Source organism: Scardinius erythrophthalmus (assembly GCF_964197995.2).
Source record: "Scardinius erythrophthalmus genome assembly, chromosome: 8".
Lineage (NCBI taxonomy): Eukaryota > Metazoa > Chordata > Actinopteri > Cypriniformes > Leuciscidae > Scardinius > Scardinius erythrophthalmus.
The window spans coordinates 37,283,128-37,308,727 of record NC_138228.1 but is presented as its reverse complement, the minus strand read 5'-3'; the positions used below and the strand labels follow the sequence as shown (position 1 = coordinate 37,308,727).

At 39.7% G+C, this 25,600-nt stretch overlaps 1 protein-coding gene across 1 annotated transcript; it reads right to left on the bottom strand.

Annotated features, from left to right (window-relative positions):
- drc9 (dynein regulatory complex subunit 9) lies at window positions 1–23,992 on the bottom strand (the record flags this gene model as incomplete). Its single annotated transcript, XM_081372317.1, has 9 exons — window positions 1–406; window positions 7,290–7,391; window positions 7,510–7,641; window positions 8,860–8,934; window positions 9,268–9,429; window positions 14,064–14,145; window positions 14,246–14,374; window positions 14,594–14,727; window positions 23,897–23,992. The coding sequence occupies 9 exons, from the start codon at window positions 23,990–23,992 to the stop codon at window positions 296–298; spliced, it is 1,023 nt and encodes a 340-aa protein (XP_081228443.1). The 3' UTR covers window positions 1–295.
- Window positions 23,993–25,600: the final 1,608 nt, after the last annotated feature.

Below are 25,600 nucleotides of genomic sequence, written 5' to 3'. Positions count from 1 at the left end.
ACAGGTTCCACATAATTTCATCAATTTTATTTTCATTGTTTGTCTTCTTAATAAAGAGATTTTTTTTTATTTTAAACCCACATCTCTCTAACTGTTTGTACTAACATGAGTGACCTTTTAGTGTTAGTTTTCACCTATAATCCAGTTAGTATCCCCTCCTCTCATAAACCGTCTCCCAGAACATGATGTAAAAATCTTAAAATTACATTTTTGATCATCAAACTGTCACTCTGCTGATGCTCTGGCAATGACTTTAATTGTCTATTGTTTGTTTAAATGTATATTGTGACAGTCATTATTTCTTCTTATTTTTGCCTTTTTTGCCACCTTTAGACTTGGATTTGGTTGCTTTCTTAGGTGAACCCAGTCCTTTGCGTACGAGAGTCCCCCGCCACCAGGCTTGGATCTGAAAAGAGATACATGAAACAAAAGATAATTAAGTATATTAGGGATTAGACACACCTATGTTTTAAAAATTTCTTACACATATTGCAAATGTGTGCCTAGCTCCAAAAGTGAGTATGCAACTATTGTAGCTACTGTAAGTTTTTTTTCTTCATTATTATTATTATCATCATTATTATTAGCGTAGTAGTAGTTTTCTGATTTAAGTATTAATGCTTTTTGAAATGTTCAAAGCATTGTTGTGTAACATGCCAACAGCTTAATGTGCTGACATGAAATTTACCCATCCATACTTAGCACAAAAGGATTGGACTGAATTCAGAATAAAAAAAAAAGAAAAGAAAAAAGAAAGCCTTAAAAATTAGCTGCAATATGAGTGTCAAAAATAGGAAATAATAAAAATAGAAAAATACTTTACTGATGTAAGGAAATAATTAGCACAATAAGAAAAAAAAGATTTCATTAGGGTTTCTCAAACTCGGTCCTGGAGGGCCACTGTCCTGCACAGTTTAGCTCCATCCCTGATCAAACACACCTGAGCAAGCTAATCAATGTCTTCAGGATCACTAGAAACTCACAGCTAGGTGTGTTTGATCAGGGTTGGAGCTAAACTGTGCAGGACAGTGGCCCTCCAGGACCAAGTTTGAGAAACCCTTAGGTTTTGTTATTTTGACTTTTATTTTGAAATTCTGGATGATCCAAAGATCCAGGTCCCACCCTAGTCCCCATCCTTGAATTCTCTTCTTCTCTGCTGGTCCTGTCCGGCTGTTTAGATGTTCCGATTTCACCCGGAGTCCTTCCTCCGATGTTCCCGCCCAATCTCCTAGCTACTGTGTCCCAGTCAGCCCTGCCCGACTCCCTGGTCTTGACCCTCCTGGAACTGCTGTCTACGCTGGTGTCGCTCCTCGGCTTCACCCTCTCCACAAGCTCTCCAGCCCTCTGACTCTGCCTCAAGCTTCCCGATCCACAGATCAGCATGGTGATTCCTCGGCTTCAGGCCCATGAATCCACATTAGCCTGTCAGCACATCGGCTCCACCCCGGCTCTGCTTTTCCTCAGCTCCAACATGGTTTCCAGGCCTCCAACTGCACCTCAGCCTTCCACCCCTTCTGCCTGGGTCTCTAAGTCCTCCAGCTTAGCCTCCATCAGTAGGTTCCCAGGATCCATCTGGACCATCCATCAGTGCTCCACCTTGGCCCCTCCCTCCTTCGGTTTCGCCATGGAATCACTCTCTGACAGCTAATCCAGGGTCCTATTCATCGCAGTTCTGCCCCCTCCTCAAAAAACCCCTCCCTCGCTCTACTGTTGGACTACTAAGTTACGGCACAAGGACGCACCTTCTGGGGAGGGTGGAGTATTGTTACATATGGAGTACTGTTATAAATGTACATGTATATATACTCCCTGTTTTGTTTGGTTCCCTGTAGGTTATTATCATTATTTATGTGTAGATTGTGTTTAATTGGTCTCCTGAGTAATCTCTTCATTTAAGGAGGGGCCATGTGTCATGTCTGGCAAAAAAAATCAAGTCATACTCCACATTCCATACCAGATGGGGGCAGTATACCTCCAGAAAGTGAATTGGTCTACTCTAGAGTAACAAACGAGAAACGGCATAGTCTCTATGCTCCGCCCCTACATTCTTAGCTGCACATATACAAGTGGAAATAGGGACAACATCTATTTAGAGTGTTACGTTATGCTGCCCGCCTGAAGCTAATTTAGCCGCATATATCAAGTTTGATTTTCATTAGCAATACCACTTCTAGCTAAGTTATCATTAGTCACCAAAAAACATTCGGTCTCATTACACCTTGCAATGTTTTCCGTTACGTTTCGTGCGTCCAAGGTGTGTAAAGCAGAAGCAGCCTGGCCAGCGGCAGAGTATGCGCGATCCGTAAGTGCTGAAGACGTTCTGCACGGCTTTGATGGGTGCGCAGGAGGACACAAATGAGCGACGACAGCTTCTTCCAGTGGCGGGAGCTTTTTCCTCAGCGCCGTCAACAGATAGAGCGTTACTAAAACTGTATACACCGCCGCCGACTTGAGCTGCAAAGAAGCTCTGGCCGCCCTGTCAAGGACGCTTTTCAAAAAGTACGGGGAAACTTGACCGCTCTGAATATAGTGAGTGAGTGCGCGCGCGCGGCCGGGGCTCGCTCTCGCTCTCTCTGCTAGTTCTTAGAGGCAGAAGAGCGCTTGTGCGCTTAAAATGTCATATTTTGGCATGAACGTTCACCCGCCAGTGTGGCGGATAGCCTTTTGAGATTTACTCGCCAAACAGAAAATCTACCCGCATATGGCACTTGGCGGGTGTTAGTTTTGGACCCTGCGTGCATCTATTTGGGGTTCATTATCATCGAAGACATTTCAAGCTTCTTAGGTAATGTTACATTTTAGCATCAGCTTGGTAGAGACGGGCTCTGGTAGATAACAGGTGAAAAACGGATCGGATCTGTGGGTAAGTTAGAGCTAATTATCAAACGCAGCTACGGTTAGCCATCGCTAACATTAGCACGTTTATCGAACAGCCTTCAATACATTTCTATGTTAACTTCCCGAAAAAACTACACAAACATATAAAACAAACTTCTAGCGAAATACTAACAGCATCTTACTTGCCAATCCAAAAGAAATGTTGCAAGTTCGGAGTCGAACCTAATTTCTTTCATGTCCATCAGTTGTCTCCATCGATGGAAAGCAGTGCCGATGTTTACTCGGGTTCGGCTCCTTTTCTTATCAGATTTTATTTGTGCTTGTATTTTATTTGTGTGGTGGTATGGGTCTCTTGCCAAGGGCTTCAGCCATCCTTCCGCTCTCTTCCCTGAACTGAAATGTAGTAGTGGGCTGTACTTTCCACACGATTGACATCAGGTTCAAGTACGCCTACAAGCCGTGCGAGTTATTCGTGTATTGCATGTTTGGCTGGTGGTTATGTTGCCCGTATACCGCCTCCCATGGCCGAAACTGGTATTACGACACCTGTCGGGCCGTGGCTAGTAATGCTAATGCTAATTAAGGTTGATATCTCTGCAACACTATAGCTTGACATTTTTTTAATGACATCATCGCCCTTATTTCTTCTCATTCTTTTGATCTGTGTAGCTCATTTTTGGGATATTTTTACCTCAATTTTTACACATGGCCCCTTTAAAGATTCATTGTCTTTATTTTACCTGTGCATGTTTTGGATGGTGCTACAACTACACAAGCGTGACATTATGTAATTAGAACATAACTGAATAGTTTATTTATTGTCCAATGAGGTGGATGCTAATATGGTTATCAAAATAGTTATCGGTAGAGTTTTTGTTCTTGGTGTGAATAGGCCTTAAAGGCACACTATGCAAGAATTGTGTTTTTGTCAAACAGCGACCCCTAGAGTCGTTGTGGAATACTTGCACTGTCGTAAATACCCACCCCCCACCCTGTACACCGGTACCTGTTCGGTAGGATAGAAGCGTCGGGCATAGAACAGGCACAGATAGACTCCAAAGATATTGACCAGGTAATGTTTCACAATTTCATACAAAGAGTAGGCTACTGCATAGTCTACTGAACTACTGATGATGGTGATAGGATAATAATAAGTTTATGTCAAGTGTTAGACTACTTTATAGTAATAAAGTAGCCTACCCCGTTTGCTGGCTTACAACGTTTTTACATGATTGCAGCTAAATCACAAGTAAATAGCCTATAGTCTAGGCCTACTGTATAATTTCATTTGTGTTTTTTGATTGTAATGTAAACATTACAAAATTCCAGATGACATCAATAAAGTTACGTGTACGTCACATTATTTCATACATGGATTTCATAACATTGGCCGTTATGATGTCATTAGACATGATGATTATTGCAATTTATCATAATTTACATTTACATTACATTTAGTCATTTAGCAGACGCTTTTGTCCAAAGAGACAAGGTTTTTTTTAGGTTAAGTGCTCACGGAAGAGATGGGTTTTCAGCTGGGGGGTAGAGAGTTGTAGACTGAAAGAAAATGAAAAATAAGCAGAGAATCGAAGATAGGCTTACCTTGAGTCAAATAGAACACTGAATAACAGCAGAACTGGTGTATTTAGAAAAAAACACTTGCGCGCTCTTGCCTGGTCCACTAACTGACCGCTTGTCCTGTTTGTAATAGTTTGTAAATTGTGCTCGTTTTTGTAAATTGTGCTCGTTTACATTATTTACAACCTCTAGGCTTATTTATGTCCTGATAATTGTGTGAGATATTGACAACTGTTCTCATGATAATCGCAGGAATCAACGTCAACAGCGTCGTTTACAAATAAGAGATTTATTTACTAGCAGCTAGTCCATCAACAAGATCGCCAGGTCAGCATCGCTGTTGAATCCAGTGCTGCTTTTTAGCTCGCGCCAACGAGTGAAAGCCTGACCGATTGGGACTATGGGACTCTTGTCCGGTTCCTCACGCGGTCAGATTCTCTCTTCCTTTTCCTACACTCTTCCAACTGTGCTTTCTTTGTTTTTTTTCCATCGTCGAGTCTTCCAAGAATCACGTCTGAAATGCGCGCAAGTGTCTTCGTGCTTCATGTTGTTGTTGATGAGTGTGACGTCGTTGCCGTAAAGCAAGTCGTGTTCTCGCGAGATTTGTCGGGGGCGCCCCTCTCAAACTTGCACTGCTGGTTTTTCCAGCGGCGTCCCCCCCAAGCTTTATTACCAGGATTATTCGCCCTACTATGAGTTTGTTTACCACCGAAATGACTCTGAAGCTGTTATATTAAAGGGATAGTTCACTTTGAAATTAATTTTTGATATGTTTTAGCTTACCTCAAGGGCATCCAAGATGTAGGTGTCTTTGTTTCCGCAGTAGTTTCAATTTTGATATTTTTAGGTCAAACCGTTCTTGTCTGTCAGTCATATAATGCAGGTCGATGGTCACTGTTTCAAAACATAAGCACAGAGTCCAAATTAAAACAATTCCCCATCGTCCAAATTAAACAATTCCCCATCATAAGTACACATTGATGGCCTAAGACACGAAACGAGCGGTTTGTGTGAGAAAACGAACAGTATTTATATCGTTGTTATCTCTTGAAAACAACACACGTCCAAATGATCTGACGGCGCGGGCAGGTATAGATATATTCATAGATGTCGCCTTGGCTACGGTTTCGTTCCAATGAACTGCAATAGCGAAGGCCACATCTAGTGTATACATCTATACCCGCCCGCGCACGGGTATAGATGTATACACTAGATGTCGCTTGGCTACGGTTTCGTTCCAATGAACTGCAGTAGCCAAGGCGACATCTATGAATATATCTATACCCGCCCGCGCCGTCAGATCATTTGGACGTGTGTTGTTTTCAAGAGATAACAACAATATAAATACTGTTCGTTTTCTCACACAAACCGCTCGTTTCGTGTCTTAGGCCATCAATGTGTACTTATGATGGGGAATTGTTTCATTTGGACGATGGGGAATTGTTTTAATTTGGACTCTGTGCTTGTGTTTTGAAACAGTGACTATAGACCTGCATTATATGACTGACAGACAAGAACGGTTTGACCTAAAAATATCAAAATTGAAACTACTGCGGAAACAAAGACACCTACATCTTGGATGGCCTTGAGGTAAGCTAAAACATATCAAAAATTAATTTCAAAGTGAACTATCCCTTTAAGGTACAATTCTTGCATAGTGTGCCTTTAACACAAGTTTTGAGACTAGACAAATAATAAAATTTAGACTAATTATGCCTAATTATTGTGTTAAATACGTTTTTTTTTTTTTCAATGCTGTTAAAATTTACAGCTATCAAAACTAAGTGTAATTTTGTCATAAAGCACCACAAAATATCTACCACATTTTTTTTTTGTTGTTGTTTTTTTGGTCAGTTAATATTCAGATAAATTACTGCATTCTGGAAAATTATTTATTTAAATAAAAATGATTGAACTTTTAAAATTCTACCTATATAATTTAGTTATACATTTTCTTTCTCTCTCTCTCTCTCTCTCTCTCTCTCTCTCTCTCTCTCTCTCTCTCTCTCTCTCTCTCTCTCTCTCTCTCTCTCACTCACACACACTGTCACAGTTATGTTCTGTTAAGTTCATTTTCATGGTCTTTTAGTTTGTTTATCTTCACATGTTACTTTTGTTCTAGTTTCCCACCACTCTTTAGTCACTATGGTTACATGGTTACAAATCCAATCCAATTCCAGAGCCATTACGGCTCTGTTCAATTCCGTTTAACCTCTCAACGATGCTCAATGGCTTCTTTTTGGCAAACAATTTGCTCGAGTGGGTGTAAATACTACTAACTTTCATGGTTTTTTTTGCACAACCTGCAAAAATCGCTCGATTCAATTGCTGCTTCTGCAAACCGCTGATCAACACGTTTGGTTACACATTTCCTGCCTGGAGTTTTCACGTCACTCTGCAAAGTACATCATCCGGATCGTTGGTCTGATTGGTTGAAGGACTATCCAATTGCGTACAGAGTCAATTGAACTATGCCCGTTGATCAAGCCTCTTGTGCAGTAGAAAATACAGAGCGGACTCCCCAGACCAATGTTCAATCTTAAAAGTTTGAGCCTGGTCTGGTAATAGCCAGACTATGCTTATACCTCAATTCCAATTAAACTCAAATTCAGGGATTAAATTGGAATTCTCATTTAAATTCTGAATGATACTCAAAATTGCACAAAATTGACTCCACAAAATATTTAATGAAGTTGCTGAAAAAAAAACACCAAACACAAAGTGCATATAGGTATCAGTTCCATTAAGCCCCGAAAATACCAGATTTGGTAACAGCATTATCTGCTTCAAAAGTAATGACTTAATAAAATGATACATCTTCTCATAGCCATTATCCTTTTACCTACTTTTCCTAGAATTAAGCTATACGTTACCTTAGTTGCTGCATCTCTTTCCTTTTGCTCTTTCTCCAGCTGTGAACGCAAACATTCCTTCTCCATCCTGTCCTCAATGATAACCTCTTGCATGTCTCTGCACTGAGGTATAAAAAGTTTTTTGCAGCTTATTGATACTGACTCTCTCAAAAGGAATTTTAAAAGGAATGCAAATCAGGTTACAGTTAACATGTAACACAAATGCTTTTCATATAAACACCTTTTTGGACAGCTCTTGAATTCGTGCCTGGCTGTTGTTTCTTTTATTCTTTAGAGCAGTGATCTCTTGCTCCTTCTCCTCCATGTCTTTTTCATACCGCTGGATCCAAAACTGGAACTTTTCCCCTAAGTTCTTTTAGGCACAAACAGTTCAGTGACAGCAGTTAATCCTGGTGTATTTGCATCAGAATAGGCTTAATTAAAGTGCTTACAAACAGAACTCCAAGCATAACCAACAAGACAATTTAGTCAGCCAGCTTCATTACCAAAGTTTCAGTGGTGAGCAGCATGGAAATTCTTAACATTCTGGGGTGCGTTTCCCAAAAGCATCATTAGCCAACAATGGTTGCAAGTTCTGTCGTTAACAACATATTTCAACGATTTGAGTAAATATGGTTAGTTTGGATGTTTTCACTGTCACATTAAACATCATTTAAAACTGTTAAATGTCTTCTTTTATTTGTGTACACTAATAATAAAAACAAAATGTTATGTTTTTCGTAAAGTAAAGAAAATACCAAAGTTCGACACTCCACACTCCTCTGTGGTTAGAAGCATAGTTACTCATTATCAGGAGCACAATAACAAGGGAAGGTTAGGATGATTTCAGGGGGCCTTATCAGAGAGGGCAAATGGAACAAAAATAGACATGAATTGCCATCTTGAATTAAATAGCAGAAGTTATTATTCCATCACATGTGCAAGACGTCATTAACAGCAGTCCTATAATGTTGAACCAACATAGTTTAAATGACACTATTACTAAGACTGCATTTACATTGCTGGTCTTGATGCCCAATTCCAATTTGTTGACTATTTTGGATTTGTTTGATGACCAGCTTACATCTTCTTTTAAAAGTGAAAAGTGATCTGCATTTACACCATATACTTGGTGAAACAACCCAAGGTAGACATACCGATCCAGAAAGGAAGTAAAAACGGCGCGATTTGCAATGGATGCGGAGGAAATTACAATACAAGCTTTTGCTTTCCACCACATCTTTAAAAATCATCAATACATTGAGTTGAGCCTTCGTCCTCCATTGCGCCATTGAAAAGATTAATGTGATCGCAGTTGGTGTCCACCTGAGTTGACGTTATTTGCCATCATCGCTTTTTCAATTATGTATGACTCGCATTGACAGGGGAATATCCTGAAGATCTTGATTTACTTGATTAGGCTTGGAGCTAAACTCTGCAGGACAGTGGCCCTCCAGGAGCAAGACTTGACACCCTACTCTATACCAATTGGGGTACAATCAGAGGTGCACATCCCTGCAAGTACAAATCTAGTTTGTTTTACAAAGCTTTATGAATTACGTTACATAAAATTAAGTTGTGCTTCACTTACTGCATGTTGTCTTTTTAGGAAGATCTCCATCTCCATGTGAACATTCTTTTCCTCCTCAGTTTTCTCTTGCAGCATCTGAGAGTGCAACCAAAAGTGGATGGTATGTGGGTTTTACAGTATGTTTGGGTATCAGAATTATTGGAATTTTAATTATAAACTTGTTAATTGGAAAGTGAATTTATAAAAATCCTGACTTCTGTCACTTGACCGTATTGATGTAAAAATGACCAAAATGGCAGTGGCAGTTAAAATAAAATAAAAACGCCATTGTTCCTGAATGGACTTTTCTTTGTTTCTCAATATTTAATAATATAAATTATTAATTAAATGTTGGCTTGTCTGAAAGTTTAAAAAGTTACACAAAATGATGCAACATAGAGGTTGCAGAGCAAGTTGTCAAACACACACCTGAACTTCATCTTCCAGTTCTTTCTCCTTGTGACTGTTGAGTTTCAACCCTTGGCAGACTAGCTGTTCGGCACAGCTCTTCACAAATTTCTCTTGTCGGTTTGTCTTCACCCTCATGTTCTGTGCCTGCACCCTAAGGTAGTCCAACAACTCCTCAAGCCTCTGGGAAGAAAATTTTTTTTTTTTTCAGCCAGACTGCAAGCCACATGTGTATTTGTCCAACATTTTAGACCAAAGTTCAAAAGTAAAGATTACACAGTACTTTTGTCAACAATTAAGATTCTTTGCATTGTGACATTAGCTATGTTTCCATCCAAAGGTTGTGAATTTAACTAATGTGCAAAATTGGAATATTGCATGAAACATTTGCTTTCTGATAAACTGGCACTAAATATCATTACCTAGTTATGGCATGAAACTCTAGATGGCGCAGGCTGATAGGTCCAACTCATTTGGTAGCGATCACATCATTATCTACATAGCAAAGCTGATTGGTTGTTGTTGCATCAGCGGCCAATGAGCTGCGGCTCAACATTCAAACAAATACCGGTAGTGTTGCTGTTAGCAGTCTGCAGCGCTCTTTCAGAACGCATCTGGAATCAACATCTAAGATAAATGATTGATGTTTTATTCCACATCTCTGTGCATATTGTGTGGTCCAGTTATTAATTCCTAAATGGAGCCATCTTTACAAGTTTTAAACTAGCTTTATGTTAGAAATGTTTTAAACTAGTGTCATGTTAACATTTGCACGAGTGAATCACTGAAGCATAGCAGCAGTGTTTACTGTATGCAACAGCAGTATTGCTGACATACTATTGTATGTCATCGCTGTTTTATATGTGTTAGCATGGATATGAAAACAATTAAAGTGATATAAGCATTTGCGCTTTAAACAGCGTTCATAGATTTAGCTGCAAAGGTTTACTGACAACACATTAATTTATTTCCAAGAGCAATGTTTTTATTAGCTATGCTAAATGTGTGTGGTTGATTCAGATGCTTGAGTCACGCTAAAACAACAATCAATACAGTTAAACTAAGCCTCTGTTTATAGTCTTGTGGAAGTGATTTACTAAGCATAAGTTGGAGCGTTATGCATTTGTTTCTATGAAGCAGCAAATGGTCTATTGTTTGTTTCTCTGAGAGTATACGCTGTCTAAGCTATGGATGAGGAGGTTGAAGTAAAATAAGCAAAAAAAAAAAATAAGACGTTATTTTATTTCAATGGTAATGTTTTCATTAGCTAGGCTTAACATGTTGATGCAGCGTTATGTCATACATTATCACTCCAATTGGCTTTTCATTTATCAAATAAGACCATGAGGGTTTTGTAATCATTATCAAATGACTTGATGATACTTGCTCAGGTGGTTGCTGGGTTCTATCTCTATCAGCTTGTCCATCTTTATATCTATTGTTCACAAGAACACATAGCATGCATTTATATAATGTTAAGCAGGTCGGCAAGGCAGCCAAGACACACATAGCGTTAAGTCACTAGTGCTAAGCTGGTCTGCAAGGTAGCCAAGGCACGCATAGCCTTAAATCACTAGTGTTAAGCTGGTCGGCAAGGTAGCCAAGGTGCAGATAGCCTTAGGTCACTAGTGTTAAGCCAGTCGGCAAGGTAGCCAAGGCACACATAGATAGTAAAACATGCTGTCACATGAAAAAAAAAAAAAAAAAAAAGCCGTACATATTGATTGGCGATAGATCTGCTGTCTTTGGAGGTGTTTTTTCCCATCCCTTCCTGTCTCCTGTCATCATTGTGCAGATATATGCATATATGCTGATGCAGAGGCTTGTTTTCTCACTCAACATCATGTGTTTATTACTTGTATTGTCTATTTCTCTCATTATCCTGTGCAACTGTGTAGGGTAAAAAAATGCTTTACAAATGTATAGCAATAGTCTTCTTTAAGCTGTTACCCTCAGCTTATTGGTATTGGTTGTAAAACATGTAAAAGATCTGTTTGGATGTTTGTGTTGAAGGGGTCTCTGCCATTTTCTGTTGTTTCCTGCTTTGTTAGGGGTTAATTCATGTATGTTACATAATGCAGCAGCAGCAGCATGCTCACAGCAATGTCTGTGAATGTATTGGCAGTAGCAAGTCCTGGTACTTGCTCTGCAGCAACGTAGCAGATCTATTCTACCAAAACCAAATACACTAACATTGCCATTTCCATTACCATGCCAATCTCTATTATTTACTATACCAATCTCCCAAGAGTTGTCATGACAGAATTACCTAGTTCTGGCATGGAACTCTAGATGGCGCAGGCTTATAGGTCTAATTCATTTGGTAGCGAGTAGGGCTGCATTAATCGCAATTTTCATGTAATCGCACTTAAAAGAGATGGCTTATCGCAATTTTGAAATCGCAAAGGCTGCGATTATTTTGAATGCACAGCTTGTCATTGATGTACGGCTCTGTAAACACTGCTCCATCTTGAAAGCACTGAGTTTGAATCACTTATAACGTGCATTTGAAAAAGCAACAAGCGTCAAACAGCTTTCCAAACATGAGAAGCATTTAATAACCTCTTGTCCAACAAAAGACAACCTTTAATAACATGCTTTTACTCCGAACTCACTTCATAACGACAGTTGAGCATTCCTCTGTGAGATGATGTGGCTTCTTACACAGAATAAGGCAGTTGTGTGTTTATTGGTCATGTTTAATCAATCAAAGCATTTCAATCTCCTGTTTATTCAGCTACAGTGATAGGGATTAGAGTTCTCAACGGGCCTGAAAATTACAACCCGACCCGACCCGGCCCGTGGCTTTTAAAGCCCGGACCCGATGTAACCCGACACATAAACATGAATTATCTGCCTGAACCCGACCCGCGGCCCGACGCCGCGTCGGTTTTTTTTTTTCTCTCATACGCGTATTATGATGACCAGCAGACGGGAATTCAAATCAACCTTTAATGTTCACGCCTTTTAACAATACAAACAATACAAACAACTGAAACAATACACTTTAAATTTATAAATAGGCTGTAGTAGCGACGGTGAATTCACCTGCGGCAAGTTTACTTCTCACCAACTCCATCTTCTTCTCCAGGCTAAAGGCGTGCACGCAGCGGCGTCAAGTCTGCCCCCGCCCCTCTCCATGATGCACGTTACACGCAGCAGCCAGACTTTCTTTACTGTGCGTTCACACCGCCGCCGACTTGAGCTTCCAAAGTTACCGGAAATCATTCATTTTCAATGGAAGCTGGCTTCTCTCAGCTGCAAGGAGCGTCAAATTCCTCGGCGTCGCGTTTTGGGCGTTTTGAGCGTTTTGAGCGTCAATCTGAAAGTTGAGAGAAGCTCAACTTTATGGTAATGAGCTATGACGCGGTTCAGCGGCAAGCAGCGGCAAAACGCCAGCAACCAATCGGAATATAGACGTCCTTCGCGCTGGCTGATTCCGGAGAAACATACGATGTAAACTTTCGTTCCTACCAAAACATTAGTTCCGAGAAAAAATTATTAATTGCAGAGTTTAACCATCATACAGTGAAAGTGTATCATTTGCATGTGTTTTAAAGTCCTGTCAGCAAGAACGAGCAGAGAGAGAGAGATCCCCGGCCGCGCGCGCGCTTACTCACCCGAGCGCTGTCTTGAATGCAAGACTCTTGCTCTCTCTCTCTCCCTCGCGCATATTATTCAAAATCAATTGATACGATGGTGTCGAAAAAAAAAACTCTCCAGTGATGAAATGTTTTCTGTGTTGACAAATCTTGCGCGATATCCTAAATTGCCGAATGCATTGCTTGTTTTTTCTGTTTACATTTCATGGTGTGACACTTCTCTTCTTCCATGATCGAACACAGAATGCTGCTACGTCAGAGCGGCCAAAGCGTCAACAAGCTTCCCCGTACTTTTTGACAAGCGTCTTTGACTGGGCGGCCAGAGCTTCTTTGCAGCTCAAGTCGGCGGCGGTGTGAACGCACAGTTACGGTGACCAGCAGCGATTAATAATAAATGTTTTTTTTTTTTTTTTACTGAGCGGAAAAGATTAAGCCCGAGGTCCGACCCGACCCGAGTCATTTGATTATATTTTCGACCCGAACCCGGCCCGAACCCGCGGATCCCGTCGGGTTTGTCGGGCTGACCCGACCCGTTGAGAACTCTAATAGGGATTTCCTGGAATGACGGGCGTTATCTACTTCTGTGGCAGGGCATATTTGGCATGTCTGCATGAGAGCGCCCTCTGGTGTTCAGATGGAGCAGCATTTACTACTGACCAGCCACACTGCATTGACAAGCTGCGCATAAAATAATCGCAGCCTTTGCCAAATCGCGTGTGGTTTCAGTGTGATTAATTGTGCAGCCCTAGTAGCGAGTACATCATTATCTACAAATCACAGCTGATTGGTTGTTGTTGCATCAGTGGCCAATGAGCTGCGGCTCAACATTCAAACAAATATCAGTAGTGTTGCTGTTAGCAGTCTGCAGCGCGCTTTCAGAAACTCTCCACCTTTCCCAGCTCCACCTGTATAGATCTGCTATGAGGTTAATTAATGTATATTACATATGCAGCAGCAGCAGCATGACTTATGCGCATTTTTAGTATAGTATTATTATCATCCAGCAGTTTTTGATACAATATCCCAAAATGTGCATTAAAAATAGGTGGATGGAAACATAGCTTTTGTTGCCATGAAAGTTAAGCACACTTCATGCTTTACAAACACCAGCGAAATATGCACAGTAAAATCAGGAATATTATGTTAACAGTGTTCAAGCCAAATAAATATGAATTAATTAAAAAACGTTCTATGCAAAATGACACAGATGATTACCTCGCACTCCTCTGTTTTTTCCTTGTGAATGTCAAGTAACTGTTTTTGCAGTGCTTTAATCTTGAGACGACCCTCTTCCTCCCTACAGTTTGTGTAAAATGTGGTTTATGATAACTGTTTGAGGCTACAAAGTACAGTACATGATATTTTGGGGTAAATAATTGGTCAGTTCATGTTAAGACCTGTTTATAATGTCCAGAAGTTGGACTTTCTTCTTTCGGTCCTCTCCTACTGCTGACAAGAGACTTTGAAAAGTGTTTTTCTTCTGCAGCTCGACCATTAACTCATTTAACACGTCTGACATAAACTGCCTATGGGATCAAAGATGATGTTGAAATGGTTTATGAAACATTGAGAAATTTTCAACTCAGTAAAGAAATATACAATGATACATATATACATTTTCAGTAAAAGTAAATAAATATACAATTTTTAACTTTAAATTAAAAACTACAGCTAAAACTGTTAATTACATATAATGCATCCCTTTAACATTTAGATCTATACTTTAGAGAAGTGTGCACGCATACCTGTCTCTCTGCACTTTGGCCAGGTTGTCATGAGTAAGTAGACTCTCCTGAATACTTAATTTTCCTGTGAAATCAGACAAACTGCTCCCAGCCATCAGTCGAGTTGTTTTTAGTTGCAGTTCGGTCCTTTGCTGCTAAATACAGAGTGATACAGAGAAAAACATGATTGGAAGATAAAACAGCAATGATTGCATGCGGACAATGAGGTTCTATAACTATTGTGTGGTGAGCTGGCAATAAAACCATACAAGGAACTCTTATTAAGTATTTTGTACTTGATCAATACACCTGACTTCAAATTACACGAGGCGAACTGTCTAATAAATGTGCAATAAGTTGGGTAAATCTCATGAAACATCTCAAGAACATGTCTAGGTCAAAATAAATAAATAATAAATAAATAATTTTAATGACAATTTAACACATTTTACCACCAATAGTTGCAGTATTGCTTACTGTAATTGTGATATATTACATAAATTACTTTATTATCTATGGGGTAAAATGTGACCTGGACATTTATTGTCAAATTTGTCCAGTCACTTAGTTATAGAACTATTATAAAAAGTCTAACCATGAACAAATAGAGAAAATTATTTACAGACAAGTTGACTGGGGGATACAAACAAGGGAACAACAAAGGTTGCATAAAAAATATTAAGTTAAGTTTAATCTAATTCAAAATTTATCTAACAATTCTGTTGCAACTTTAAAAACTTTGTTGTTTAAAAATTGTAAACAAAATTTTGTTTTGTTGCTACTTTAAACCAGTGACGAGGCCAGACATTTTAAAGTGAGTGGATCTTGGTGAAGTAGGGTGGACCAATACTCTTTTTTATTTTTAAAATACATAAAATAATTTGACAATTTAGATTAGTTTAATTGTTTTTGTTTTTTTATCAGCCAACAGTTTCATTAAAACACAAAAAATAAATCACAACAGAATAAGAACAATAAATGAATATAAATAATCATAGGTGGAGCATGTGTTGGGCTGGGCGAGGCTTAGCCTTCCCCAGGCCACGGACTTGAGACTAGCATGGAATTGTCTCAGTCAAACCACTGTCTGCTGCTGCTTTGGATTGGTTTTAGAGGGACAGCTCAAACAGCCCTCAGCTCTCAAACAGCTCTCAAGTAGTAAATTGACATATTTTTCGAGTTTTTAAATGGTCAAATACATACAAAATTATGTTAACATGTCTGTCTTGCCTAGTATTCAGGTAAATATAGTCAGATTTGAAAATGCATGTGGATAACAGTATATTGGATCCATGCTTAAGCTTTTAAAGTGACAGCAGCCTAATAAACCTGCTGATGTCTGTTATGTTAATCAAAGAACAAAAGACAAAGAGAAAATTTGGTCGCTGCTCCTGACTTTAATTGTAAGCATTAATCTGTATTTAATTTTTACAATTAAGACTATCTAGTGTTATTCAACATTTAATTACTTTCATTTCTGTAGTATTTCTTACCTGGATATACTGTTAGACCCACCTGAAAAACTTATTTCATGTGTCTCTTTATTCTATTGTATTTATTTGAGCTATTGTTTGCAATTTGTTTATTTGTCTTATTTTATTACTGACTGTTTACTTGTTAATTTTATTTTAAGTTTTTTTTTTTTTTTTGGTTTCATGATTCAAATAAATAGAAAAAAGCCTCCCTGTTCTGTGTATAAGCTATTGCAACAAAATTATCAAAAGGTTATGAGATATTAAATGATCTGTATGATGGTATAATGGCAGTTTTCCCTGTGGTATCGAAAATCAATATTTTTCAAGGTATCGAAGTTGGAAATTCCAGTATCGTGACAACACTAATATCAATACTGAAACGCTTCCAAAACTAATTTTCTGCTAAATAGATACACGATACCAGCTGTGCTTTCTCGCTCTCTCATCTCTCCGACAGTGAGTTGACACACAAACCCGCCTCCCCTTACTCACTCACTTCTTTTGCTCCGAATGAATATTGTTGGTGTTACAGGGCTTGAATTTCGGCGTGGGATTATGCATATTACGCATAATTTTACTCATTCCCGCAAGATTTTGTGCTCACACCCAAAGTGCACGCACATAAAGCCATCTTGAGTTCGTTTTCACTGTCAAAATGCTGGTCTTGACGACTATTCACATAAACACAATCAGTTAGATATGTTTTAAGTGAACGTAAACAAAGTTGAGAAATGCATGTGTAACAGTATAATAGATCCATGTGTCAGGTCTTAAAGTGACAGCAGCCTCATATTCCTGCTGCCAAATTACGAGATAATATAAAAAATATCTACATGGCAGTTTTCCCCATGGTATCGATGTCAGAATTATGGCCAGTGAAAATACTGAGTGGCTAGTAACTTTGGAAACCCCCTAGCCACAGTGGGTGGTGAGCAAAAAAGTTAATGTCAAGCCCTGTATACATTGTTTTATATAAAACATGTATTTAGACCAGCATGCACATAAAACAGCATTTACAACTAGGGCTGTGTCATGGGTAGTTGCAGGAAGGCAGACGGAGACAAGGATATAATTCCAAAACGAAGGTTTATTGGTAATTAAACACAGGACGGCAGAACAAGTAGCAACACACACTAAATATAACTGAGATCGGACCAAGACTGACAGAACAGACAGAACTTAAATACAAACACAGATTAACAGAACACAGGTGATACAGATGACGATGATGATTAAACAGGTGATACAACTGAACTGATAATCACAGTAACCATGGAAACGAAGGAGTGGCTGAAAAGAACAAAGGAAAACAGGATAGACCAACTGCGAAATGAGGGAGGGGGCTCAGGAGGAGGATGAAGAGCAGGTGAAGGGCAGACAGAAGGCCAGGGCGGAGCAGACAGTGCAGGCGGCCAGGGCAGAGCAGGCTGTGCAGGCAGCCAGGGAGGAGCAGGCGACCAGGGCGGAGCAAACGGAGGGAGGAGCCATGGTGGAGGCAGGGTAGGCGACTCCAGGGGGCCGACTGACAGAGGCGGAGCAGGTGGAAGAGGATACCCGTATGAAGCCGGAGAGCCGACGAGCCAAGGCGATGCTGAGGATCCCGAGGGACATAGCGTTGCCGACGGCTCTGGCGACCGAGGCGCAGGCGGGGATCCAGAAGGCCGTGGTGGAGCTGGAGCGACAGAGGACCAAGGTGGAGCTGGAGGGAGTGAGGAGCCCAATGGAGCCAGAGGGACGAAGGGACGAGGCAAAGCCAGAGGAGTGTAGTCCCGAGGCGAGGGCAGGCCGACGAACGACCAAGGCGGAGCCGGAGGGACGAGGGAGCCTGGCGGAGCTGGTGGACTGATGGACCACAGTGGAGATGAGGGAGGTGGGAGCCAAGGTAGAGCTAATGGACTGACGGGCCGAGGTGGAGTCCTGGTGGAGACGGAGACCGGGGATCCACCGACCATGATGGAGCTGGAGACTGGCAGACCCGCGGCGACCCAACATCACAGAAGGTGGAATAAGGGTAAGCTGAGGGGCTGACAGGAAGCAGCGGAGGCGTGGATGAAAAAATTATGATGGTAGGTGGTGGGAGAGGGAGTTCAGGAACAGACACAGGTTCTGGAACAGACTCAGGCTCGGGAACAGACTCAGGCTCGGGAACAGAACAAAGGAAAACAGGAACAAATCAAAACACAATCCGAAAGTCCAAACATACACTGACACGTGACAGGCTGGACATTGATTCAACAATATATATCGTGATTGTTTTTTTTTTTCAATAACGTTGATATGATTTTTAAACACATTTCCGATATTTCAATATACAGCATTTGTCACTGACTGACGTTTAGGGCACAGCCAGCAGAAAGAGCAGAACACAATTGGCTACTTGCGTGATGACGTACAACACAGACATGCAGCCAGTGCTCAGCAGTAATAGGCTAAGCTCCGACTCGGCAATTTTAGCTACAAAATGAGTACCCCGGACCACAATACAACTGTGACTGAACGAGCTTCCACAAGTGAAGATAAAGCAGACGAAATAGTTGATGAGAGGAAAGACAAACAGGGGGGTTGCCATTACAGCAGAAGCAATGTGGGAGGGAGGGAAGGAGGGAGAGGAGCCAAGCCAGTGTAGGGACACAGTACAGGAAGCTCTGGTTAGTCCATATGAATTAAAAAACAATAATAATAATAATAATAATAATAATAATAATGAACCCCAGATAAATAATTATAATAAATACTGCAGTATTCCATAAAAAAACTTTATAAACTTTATAAATTATATGTAATTTAAGAATATACTGTGTTATTTTACATTTGCTTATTTTATTCCATTTCTGTACCTCAATAATACTGTTGTAATGAAGTTATTCTTATTGGTTCTCCTCACCAGTTTTGCAAAGTTGGTTCTTTATTTGTTGAGTTTTGGAGCTTCAATCTTAACTGGAAAAGCTCAGAGTTATATCTGATGTGAGTTTGTCATTTGAACCTCGTGCAGAATACTGTCAAAAGATTTTTATCTTTTTTTCAGAAATATCAAAATTACTGTCAATGTTAAGTTTCTCAGCGACTCAAAAGTTAATTAATATAATTTTTTTTTTCTCGCATTGATTACTTAATCCTCTCCTGGTTGCTGTTTTAAATTCTGCACTCAGTAAATTGAATTATACCATGGTCTGTCTGAATACTCGATTCGGATTGGCTGGAAGGTGTGCAATAAAACCGTTTAATGCACAGTTAGTTCCAAGTCAGTTTTATCACCGTTCTATATTAATGCGCTGTTTTCTTTGAAGCGCACATACACGTCACTTGAACACAGTGCATTGCGCGCCGCACAGAAACTTCAGCGCTGCCACGTGACTTTTAGCAACAAAATAGCTTCGCTACTGAATCCCTACATTGTATTTCTCAGCAACGAGGGGGTAACGTCATTATTTTGAAGTACACAGCTTCAATGTTAATAGAGAGAGAGAGACGCAACAGACACAGGTACAAATCTCTCATCTCTCTCTCTCTCTCTTTGGATAATTAATTCAAATAAATGCTATAATTAATTCATTAAAATTACTGTAATCTATTCTTACGCACTATTTTATCTCTGTGTCTGATTGAAAGCGGACAGAATGCTAGATCTAACAAGCCGTGACTGACAAAAATAACCATCAATTTTACCCTCCCAGTCAAATATTGCGTAGCAAACATCATTTTGTTAATGCGGGCAAATGACCATGGTATAAGTGGGATAATCCACAGCTAGCTGTGCATTAAATGATTTTAACGCACTTCACGTCATCCATTAAAATCATATTTAGTACAGTGGTCAGGAGGGTACGTAGGTGTAGTGTTGCTGGTTGCAACAGCGCTGCTGGACTACATAGCTTTCCAGCAGATTTGGAAATTAGGCGCCAGTGGAACTCAAGTGTGCAACTTGAATTTTACACGGGATTGCTTCTCCAACGCAATAGAGGTGGAAATGGGCTTCTCCACACAGCTCGCGCTGAAAAGTGACGCAGTGCCAAACGCTGCTCCTCCTGCATGGACTCCACCATCGCAGCGGCGTCTTGATGTAAGTAATCATATATAGAATCACAAAATATGGTTAGGCTAAAGTTAATCCACTGGGGTCGACAAACGCGCCGCCGCATTTTGCTGGATTTTTTCCACATAGCGGCAAAATATGAATATACCTACAGAGAGCGCGCGCTATTGACATCAACTCGATAAAACTCATCAGATGCATGTACTTTATGTCGTCTTGCGACCCTGTGAGTCACTCTCCATTTTAGAGTCTGACAGCAGCTGTTAATTAATCCGTCACTCTGGGTCTCAGGTGCACGCCCCCCCGCTCAGCCCCGCCTTCAGTTCGTCCCCTCTATCTCCGCTGGGGTCTGCCCACTTTTCCAGCATTTTTCAAATATTGCCAGTGGGTTGAGTCAGGCTCTGACCAGGGGTTTAGATACCCTTTAAACTATGGTGAGTGAGCACCTTTCTTTTCTCTTTCTCTCTCAAAAGAGCTCATGCATTGGAGTCCCCAAAGCTCATAATGTGATCTCGCTTGATGATGTTCTCTCCACTGGTCAGAGCCAGTTCAGTCAGACATGCATTCTAAATTAGACAAGAGTTGCTTGTTGCTTATCTTGCACCATCTCCCTTGGAAGTTGCAGCCTATATTGCCATATAAGGCCTGCAGGATAACAGTCAGCAGTCAACAGTTTATTCCCAGATGGGCCTGAATTTGTGAGTATATGCTTAAATCAAGGATGGCGGTGAGTGCGCCTTCTTATTAATCTGCGATGTGTTTGCAGCAGTCTAATGCTTGTGCAATTAAGTATTTTGTTGCATGAAGCACTTTTTAACAAAAGTCAGTGCTTGCAGCTGAGCTGGACCCTCACTATTAGCACGGCGGGATTTTATAAGATCCCCATAGCGTCAGCTACTGATGCAATGTCGAGTGAACTAAATTCAAAAGCGAGCATCTCTGGTTACCTAACGCAACCTTGGTTCCCTGGGAGGAGGGAACGAGACATTGCGTAAGATAGCGTGTTACAAAGATCAGAGACTTTGCCAGCTACACAATGCTTCAGTCCAAATATTCAGAGGGAATGACGTTCAGCATGGCCTAATAGGCGAATTCTTGCCTGCGAGATTTCATAGGTCTTCAGTATTCTCTGAAAAAAGGTGTTTCCCCATAGCATCAGCTATACTGACACAATGTCTCGTTCGCTCCTCTCAGGGAACCGAGGTTACATTAGGTAACCAGAGACTTTTTCTACTCTGAGTCATCTTCTTTGTGCGTGTTGGCTAGCAACCACACCACCAAACATGTGTGGGGCAAGGGTAAATTAAGAGCAATTTGCTTTGACATCACAATTGTGTTGCATTGTGGTATATTGAGCTGCCTGAAGTGTACATGAGTAGACTCAAACCCTTGGTCAAAAAAGAGGGGTCGAGGGTCTGTCCACATGAACTTCCCTAGTCCACTTATAAACGCAGTTCAAAATGGTGACGGGGATTCTGCCGAGGGGAAGGGCTTAAGAAAGTTTGCAGGTGTGTGTCAAGTGAAACACACCCCACAACTTTGATTCATTTAGCAAAGAAAGATGTTGCTCAGAAATGGTTCTGATGTGGCTTTGATCAGAACTATTGTGTTTTAATTTTTAGGTTACCTAATACTAGCCTAACTATATTTATAGAAATATTAAAAACAGTAACACAATTGGAATGTGCAGATATTTGGGGGAAAAACAGCCCTGTTTGTGTGATATTACTTAACTAGGCTATAGTGTTATGAATATAAAAAGCAACTCCTTTTGGGGGTATTTTTGCCCCATAACATTCATTTTGGGGGCATTTTTTGTTAATTTGCTGACATTTTTGCCACAAGCCATTAATTTCGGACCCTGGCATGTGTTATTTAAGATCCAAGGTAAACTCAATAAAAGAAAACCATGTAAAATACAAAATTTTAACAATTCAATAAGAGCATTTAATAAGAGCAAAGGTTTATAGTCTTTTTAAAAACCTGTTCTGCACCACTACATCCTGCACCCTTGTCGTCACGCAAAACAAAAATTATACATCACCAAAAACACGCACACGCACACACACACCCACTTGTGGCACATGATGTGGCCCGTGCTATGTGACCTGCCTGTGAACACCAGGCCATCAAGCAACCAAACACAATGTAGGAAAACTTAAAATTAGCCTACCACACTTAACACACTCTGCAGAGTAGACCCTGACAATTATCCAATAAGCAAACAACCATATATGGTAACCGAAACAATACATGTAATGCACAATCCACAGATACAATTATACAATTATATAAATATAATTTTAGACAGGATGGGTTATAAGAATAGTTATAAGAGCAATGTGGGTCTTCATATTGACAGGGTAAGACAGTAAGAGGGGTGCCAAGGATCCCTCATAGTCCAAGAGCCTTGTTGAGGCCTTGTGTATACTATGGGGCCTACATTTTCAAGAATAACTTTAATGTGTCTTGGGTTTTCTGTACAACAGGTTACAATTTTAGTCCTGTGATTTGTTAATAATCTGTTTTAACACAACACATCCTTGATTAGCCTTAAACTGCTTAATTTAATCCTAATTGGTACAGTCCATCCAAAATATAGGTAAATAAACTGAATAAACTAAATAAAATGTGCAAAAATAGTAACTGTAGGGGTACAACAGCTCCAACTGGGGCAGCAACTTTGTTTCTTAAACCCCTAAAAGGTGCGTTTTAGTACCTTAGAGTAGTAATATACTTTTAAGTTACTACTATGACTTTTTTGAGTAAATAAGATACAAATGCCCCTTTAAGGGTACTGCCCAGCGACAAGCTGTTGTATCCCTAACCTCCTGGGACCCAGGAATAGACTTTTGTCCACTGTAGTGGACATTATATTTTAGTGAATTTCTCTGACACCATACATGTCACATGTCACAACCTGGGTGTCCTATAAAGAACACATTCAGGGATTTTCAGAGACACCAAATGTTTGGAGGTTTCACCATGAAAACAACTTCTCCTTGGTCTTTAAAAATGTCTGACATTAATTTAGTGATCAAATGTGGCACTCTTATGGAAATATGATAATAGGCCTAGGCTATATTGTAATTATAATTTAAACCAGACTGCTTTTCAAATTGTATTTCATAAACCAACATCTCAGGAAAACGTTATGGGGTTTCAAATAAAAAAATGACTTTCTGTTCCAGAACAGGGCATTGATTTCATACATGTCCACTGTAGAGGACATCAGGACTTAAATCATGTTTATCAGGCATTTTGGGAGACACAACAAGTGAATATGGAATTAAATTATACATAGGCTAAATATTCCTATGATATATTAGATATTATTATTAAAATGTAATTATTACTCCAATTATTACACTTCTTTTTCATTAAATGTTGCTCCAAGAACACATTAATGTGCAAATTAGATACAGTGTATACATTGCATTGAATGGGAATATTAATTTATGTCTATTTTACCCACATATTGCATAAAGTAAAATGGTGTATCAATTCATTCTGTTCATATCTTTCATAACATATATGACATATATTATGTTTCATAACATATACTATTCAACAACTAACAACAAATTTTGGTTTAAAAAAATCCCATTGTTTTTGCGTGAGTCCTTGAGTCCTGGTATCCACTACAGAGGACATAGCATAACATGAATATTTTATGATTTTACCATTTGTTTCTTATGCTCTAAACAATCTGATGACATGAAGAGAAAAAAAAAAATAAAAAAATTAAAAATAAACAAAATCAGAAACCAATTCTGAGATTCCTATAACGTTAGTGAGGATGTTAACGTTACTCACAGTCTCCGCTCCCAGGCGTATGTTTCCTAACACTGACAGCTGATCAGCGTGGTCCTGCAGCACAGCACACGCTACGAGCACATCCACAGACATCATACTGCTTATTCTGACGAAACATATGGGGAAATTAAGACAATAACAAGTAACTTTGGACAACTCGACCATGAAGAAAAGACTCTTACAGGTGCTGCCGTAGCAAAGGACATCCGTTGTCATGACAGCACGTCTTGTACACAGATCCTTTCCTTTTGCTGGCTATTTTTATTTATTTATTTATTTTACATCAGATTTAATTCATTTTAGCGTTAATGCACAGCATTTGTAACACTATATAATGTAGCCTACCTATTGTATATTCGCAGCGTAAAAACTGTACTCACATAACAAGCACATTTCTCTCACAGGTAACGTCATAAAGTGACGTCATCGATTAGTCTTTTTATGAAATGTACATTATGTAATTTGTACACAATACTTTTGACATTATTACAATTGTGTTATATGCAACTTATGTTAATTGTTTGTAGCCTTATTACGACTCTATTATATAATGCTATTTCTTCATGTTTTTAATGTAGGCTATTCTTTTTAGCTCAATTTTCCAACGGACAAAATTGCGATTGTTAACTCATGATTTCTGTTCTGTCTGTGCGCACCAATCTTGCACTTCTATCTCCTCCTCAACCAGACCACCTAGAGACTTCGGGTTTTCGGCATTATGTTAAGGAAGGTCTAATCTCGGGAACGCACAAAAAAAAAAAAAAAAAAACATAAAAAGATTTACTATCTCTTAGTGTTGTGATCCCATGACGTCAGAAAATTGCGCTAAAACACTCACTGAGTTTTTATTACTTGTTTCTTTAGGTTATTCTTCTTCTTTGTATCGTATGATTTCATGTAAATAGCAATTTACAGCTTTTAAAACTTTTAGTAGGTCTATTTCATTATTTTATTTTTCATTTATTTTATTTTCTCATTCTCATTTCCATCATTTCTGCAATCTCCATTTAGAACCAAAACAAAAAAGGGGACCGTAAAGGACCTTTTTCACAGCAGCGCCATTTTGTATTCTTTTTTATTTTCATTCTAAACAAATATTTTTTATTTATTTTTACTGAGGATGCCATTGAAAACACTGTAAATCTATCCCAGTACCTCGCGTTACCTGTCATGGCGCTGCTCTGAATAAGGTCTACCGTAAATATCAGAGCAGTGGTTTTCATGACTGTTGCTTTTTCAAACAGCAGAGGGCAGCAGATCGCGCAAAAAAGGGCCGCCCATGTCAGGCTGTACTAAAAGAACCCAGAGTTCCTTAGAAGACGAGCAGTAGCACGTGTGGCTGGGTTGAATACACTGCACACCAATTAAATGGATGAAAACAAGGGTACTGTAAGCAAGTGGAGCTCTTAATTATGTTGAATAAATTACTTTCTTCCGATTCTTAAAAATGTCCTCTAATTTGATTGGAGAACGTGTTTAATCACCAGCTCTCCACGTTTCTGACAGGCTAGACCAGAACCCATATATAGATATTGAACAGCACTCTTGCTCGTGTTATTGTGCCTCTTCGATTGCAAATGCCTCTCACACATCTTTACAATTTGTAAAGCTGCCAGAACAACTAACAAACCATTTATACGGTGAAGGTTTACAGCCACACCTGTCAAAAGCAGATATAACCATTTCCTCACCACATTTAGGGTA